This window comes from Anopheles darlingi, chromosome 2 (assembly GCF_943734745.1).
Source record: "Anopheles darlingi chromosome 2, idAnoDarlMG_H_01, whole genome shotgun sequence".
Classification (NCBI taxonomy): Eukaryota; Metazoa; Arthropoda; class Insecta; order Diptera; family Culicidae; genus Anopheles; species Anopheles darlingi.
This window is the reverse complement of record NC_064874.1, coordinates 75,391,057-75,396,056: the sequence shown is the minus strand read 5'-3', so window position 1 is coordinate 75,396,056 and position 5,000 is coordinate 75,391,057. Positions and strand designations below refer to the sequence as shown.

At 50.4% G+C, this 5,000-nt stretch overlaps 4 protein-coding genes across 4 annotated transcripts in view; 2 read left to right on the top strand and 2 right to left on the bottom strand.

The window, feature by feature from the left end:
* Positions 1-59, bottom strand: part of LOC125949614 (splicing factor 3B subunit 1) — a 4,800-nt gene extending 4,741 nt beyond the window's left edge. The window contains exon 1 of the mRNA XM_049676814.1: positions 1-59. This exon is cut by the window's left edge and continues 32 nt beyond it. The gene's annotated coding sequence lies outside the window, so the exon portion shown is untranslated.
* Positions 60-175: 116 nt separating this feature from the next.
* On the top strand, positions 176-2,579 carry LOC125949630 (vacuolar protein sorting-associated protein 52 homolog). Its single transcript, XM_049676864.1, has 4 exons — positions 176-1,344; positions 1,413-1,531; positions 1,606-1,726; positions 1,797-2,579. Exons 1-4 carry the CDS (start codon positions 232-234, stop codon positions 2,424-2,426), a joined length of 1,983 nt encoding a protein of 660 aa, XP_049532821.1. The 5' UTR covers positions 176-231; the 3' UTR covers positions 2,427-2,579.
* Positions 2,487-3,505, bottom strand: LOC125949679 (thioredoxin domain-containing protein 17). The gene is made up of 3 exons (XM_049676944.1): positions 3,148-3,505; positions 2,935-3,013; positions 2,487-2,835 (listed from the first exon to the last, which is right to left on the bottom strand). The coding sequence occupies exons 1-3, from the start codon at positions 3,320-3,322 to the stop codon at positions 2,682-2,684; spliced, it is 408 nt and encodes a 135-aa protein (XP_049532901.1). The 5' UTR covers positions 3,323-3,505; the 3' UTR covers positions 2,487-2,681.
* Positions 3,506-3,760: 255 nt separating this feature from the next.
* Positions 3,761-5,000, top strand: part of LOC125949627 (elongation factor G, mitochondrial) — a 2,539-nt gene continuing 1,299 nt past the window's right edge. Inside the window, exons 1-2 of the mRNA XM_049676859.1 lie at positions 3,761-3,922; positions 3,981-5,000. The exon at positions 3,981-5,000 is cut by the window's right edge and continues 1,299 nt beyond it. Of these exons, the coding sequence (XP_049532816.1) occupies positions 3,860-3,922; positions 3,981-5,000 (1,083 nt within the window). The 5' untranslated portion in view covers positions 3,761-3,859. The remainder of the gene's footprint in view (positions 3,923-3,980) is intronic.

Genomic DNA, 5,000 nt, shown 5'->3' with positions numbered 1-5,000 from the left:
TGAAAAATTGGGACGACTTCGGTGCTGTATTTTTCTCCCAAAATTGACAAGCGTTCGGCGTTGTGTGTGTGTGTGTGCGCGCTTGGTGACAGCCGTGTCAAACTTAACGAAACTGCGTTAAACTCAACGAAAGGGACTTTGTTGAGTTGTTTGTTTTTCGTGGCATTGGTTTCTCGGATCCGGATTTCTTGTGCTAGCATATTTTCCGAAAATAATCGCTCGCGGAAAACGATGGCGGAGGCGGTGCTGATCGGGGAGCAAATCGAAGACGATGAGGTGCAGGAGATACTGAAGACGGGCACCGATCTGCGACAGTATGCGGCGCAGATCGAGAAGGAGTTCAAGGAGGTGGAGAACCGTTCGATCGACGATTACATTAAAGAGAGCCAGAACATCGCCGATCTGCACAACCAAATCGGTAGCACTTCGAGCATCCTGGAACGCATGGAATCGATGCTGATGGACATACAGGGTGCGCTGAATAATATCAGTACCGAGATAACGTCGTTGCAGAAGAAATCCGTCTCGATGTCCGTGCAGCTGACCAACCGACAGTCAATTCGGGCTCAGATATCACAGTTTGTCGAAGATATGGCCGTTCCGGAGGAGATGATCGCGTGTATCATGGACAGTCCGGTAACGGAGAAAGAGTTTGTGACGCATCTGAACGAGCTGAACCACAAGCTGAACCTGATGAAAGAGCTGAACTTCCGGGAATCGAAATCATCGCAGGACGTGAGCGACGTGCTGCAAAAACTGAAGATCAAAGCGATGACCAAACTGCGCCTCTACCTGATGGAGCAGATCTTCAAGTTCCGCAAACCGATGGCCAACTATCAGATCCCACAGAATGCGATGCTAAAGTACAAGTTCTTCTTCGAGTTCATCCTCTCGAACGAGCGGGCCGTGGCGCAGGAGATCTGCAACGAGTACGTTGATACGATGGGCAAGATCTACTACAGCTACTTCAAGAGCTACTCGACACGATTGGCGGCACTGAAGTTTGAAGAAGCCGTCTCAAAGGACGATCTGATGGGACTAGAAGACTCGGCCCCGAAGAGTATCTTTTCCAAGACGAGCTCGTTGAAGAACAAGAGCACCGTGTTTTCAATCGGTGATCGCGGTGAAGTACTTAATCAGCAGCTGGAAGCACCAATCATCGTGCCACATGCGCAGCAAAAATCTCGATACCCGTACGAAGCGCTGTTCCGTTCAGAGCAGTACGCCCTGGTTGATAACGCCTGCAGGGAGTATCTGTTTGTGACGGAGTTTTTCATCCTTCGGGGACAGCAAGCGCAAGATCTGTTCAATCAGATTATGGGCAAAACAACAGCTCTTTTAGTTGTAAGTACACCGTTTCAGTGTCGCTTTCGGAGTAGGAATTGAATTCAGTATCCGCCTTTTTCCTGCAGAAAAACCTGGAGGTTTACGTACAAGACTGCTACGATACGATCGCACTATTCCTCTGCATTCAACTCTGCCTGCGTTATCAATTGATGTGCCACAAACGTTGCGTTCCAGCGTTGGATAAGTAAGTTTTGTACAATCGAGTGGATTTTTCCTCCCACCAGCAAATTTGCAGCTTACTAATCTCTTCCCTGTTAGATATTGGGATAACCTGCAGGCTGTTATATGGCCCCGGTTCGAGCAAGTGTTTCGCATGAACATTCAGAGTATCCTGGACTGTGATCCGACCAAGTTCCCCAAAGAAACCGGCCCGCATTATGTACGTACGCCTTTGTTTCTGGTATTATCATTCGTTTTAATTGTTGTTGTTTTCTTTTCCTCCAATGAAGATAACTCGCCGTTATGCCGAATTCTCAGCCGCCATAGTTGGTATATCGGAAAACTTTCCAAACGAGTTGGTCAGCCACCTACTGCTCGAGCTGCAGGAAGAGGTAAAATGTTTCATGTTACGAATGGCGGCAATCTTCACTTCACGCAAAGAGCAGTTAATCTATCTGATCAACAATTACGATCTGGTGCTGGGTGTGTTGATGGAGCGGACACGCGACAATTCGAAGGAAGCGGAAGCATTCCGAGAGCTGCTAAGTACCCGTAGTGCCGAGTACGTGGAGGAGATCCTGGCGCCACATCTCGGTGGTATCGTGCAATATGTGAAGGACTGTGAACAGATGCGGGATAAAGAGCAAACAGAAGAGCTAAAACGCCAGGAGCGTCGCTCGTTGCAGCTGGTAGCCAACTTTTCGGCCAACTGGAAAAAGTCACTAGAAGAGCTCAACCGTGAGGTATTTCTGTCGTTCCCATCACTCGTAACTGGTTCACAGTTGTTGCAGCTGGCCCTAGCGCAATTGGTGCAGTATTATCACAAGTTCTACAAGTTGCTGACACCGAACGCACGCGCCCAGCTCGTGAATATCCATGTGATAATGATTGAAATCAAAAAGTATAAGAGTAATTATTAGTTTAGACCAGAGTGGACAGAAGCATTCCAAACATTTCCCACGAGAGAGGAACTCGACGACGACGGTACGTACTTCATTTTGTTATTTATTGGTTTATCTCGAAAAAGACAGATTACAAATATAATTTCACTTCCATTGTCCGGATCCGCCTATCTGTTGGCGTGTTGCCCTTAATCCCTTGATGAGAAACGACCATCCCTAAGCAGAATGGTTATCTTCAGAGTGACGGATCGCGTTCTCCTATTGCACCACCATTCAATCTTCATCGTTCAACAGCATTTCGACCAGATCCGCGTTAGAGCACTGTGACCCATCAAGCCTCTGCGGTGATCTCCATCGGAGTAGCGTGGGAAGAAACACCAGATGCGTCCGTGGGTCCTTTCGGTACGGACAGTTCTGGTCTTTCCAGCTAGAAGCGATAAGGGGAAAGTGCAATTAGTTACTGAGTCATGACATCATAAATTCGAATGACGGGACAAAAACGGGGGCAAGCTGCCAGCATACTCACAATGGGCGTTCAATTTCGACCGTAATGAAATGGCTTTTTTCCGGGGCCGTCTCCAGAGCTTTGCCGATGACCGGGGCAGCTAAAGTGGACAGAGATAAGAGAAGTGTTATTCGATCATTAAAACAGTGACGCTCCACTCGCGATAGCGCGGAATCTCCTCTGGGAGCCATTCATCTCAGCGGGCTGTATCTTATCTTGGCCCATCCCGCTTACCTTGCACGCAGTACGGGCACCAGCTCTCCCCGTTCGCGTCCTTGTTTCCGGTGAAGAGAACGTGTACCGGTTCGCCGCTGCTTTCCAAACTTTCCGCCAGCTTCGTGAACTCCTCGTACCCCGTGACGTGATGCTTGACGACCATTCTTGCGAGGCGTACTAGCGATGTTCGCATTCAGCAAAGTAGGCACTTGCTTAAGAAACCTCGGTTCACAGGCAACGTTGATCGCGCGGTTTTGTGTTGTGCAATTCGGTGCAGGCGAAGGTGGGATGTTCCAGGACGGAGCGATAACACGGAATTTTTCGGTCTCCCCTCGGTGCGGGTGTTTTTATATGCTCGTTTGACAGCCCCACTGACCTGCGCCCCAGATGATTCATGCCGGCGGTAAAGGCGGTACCTTTCGTAGAGATTTCAAACGATCATTGATGATCGGCATGGGTTGGGGCAATCTCAAACGAATAACAGAAAGACAAGGGAGTTTTCCCCACAAAAGAAAATGGATTTTCCGAAAAAAAAATTCCTTGCATAAGTAGTGAACTCCCTTGCTTAAACAGTTCAAAGCGCTGTCAAAAGCGGTGTTTTGTTTCCCCGCCACCCCTCTCCTAACCCTTGTCTTAGCACGTTTTCGATTGCGCAAAGTTGCCGAGTGCCGGCACCGCGAAGAATTTGGACAAAGTTTTTGGTTGTTTCCTGCCCTAGAACCCTCCAAAGATGACTATCAGCAGTCTGATACGCTCGCGGTGCACGTTGGCCGCGGCCAGGACGTTCCTCGAGGTAAGAGCGGACCAGCACTCGGTGTTCCGGATTATATAATTTCCCGGTTCTTCCGCAGCAAAATGCACGATCGTTCTCCAGCCCGACCGCGTTAGCGGAGCACAAACCGCTCGAGAAGATCCGGAATATCGGCATCTCAGCACACATCGACAGCGGCAAGACGACGCTCACCGAACGGATCCTCTTCTACACCGGACGCATCAAGGAGATGCACGAGGTGAAGGGGAAGGATAACGTGGGGGCCACGATGGATTCGATGGAGCTGGAGCGGCAGCGCGGTATCACGATCCAGTCGGCGGCGACCTACACGATCTGGAAGGACCATAACATCAACATCATCGACACACCCGGTCACGTGGACTTTACGGTGGAGGTCGAGCGAGCTCTGCGTGTCCTGGACGGTGCCATTCTGGTGCTGTGCAGCGTTGGTGGCGTCCAGAGTCAAACGCTCACGGTGAATCGGCAGATGAAGCGCTACAACGTGCCCTGTCTGGGATTCATCAACAAGCTTGACCGGGCCGGAGCCAACCCGTACCGTGTGCTGGGTCAGATGCGCTCGAAGCTGAACCACAATGCCGCCTTCGTACAGCTACCGATCGGTGTCGAGAGCAACTGTAAGGGTGTGATCGATTTAATCAAACAGAAAGCTCTCTACTTCGAGGAACCGTTCGGATTGAAGATACGCGAGGATGAAATTCCGGCCGACATGCGGACGGAGTGCACCGAACGACGACAGGAGCTGATCGAGCATCTGTCGAATGTTGACGACAAACTGGGAGAACTGTTCCTGGAGGAGAAGGTTCCGACCGAGCAGGATGTAATGAGTGCGATCCGGCGAGCAACGTTGAAGCGTGTATTTACCCCGGTGCTTGTTGGTACCGCGTTGAAGAACAAGGGGGTGCAACCGTTGTTGAATGCCGTCCTCGACTATCTGCCACACCCGGGCGAGGTGGAAAATATTGCGCTGATCGAGAAACGAGACCAGGAGGCACAGAAAGTGGTGCTGAATCCGGCTCGTGATGGTAAAGATCCGTTCGTAGGACTTGCGTTCAAGCTGGAAGCGGGCCGATTTGGTCAG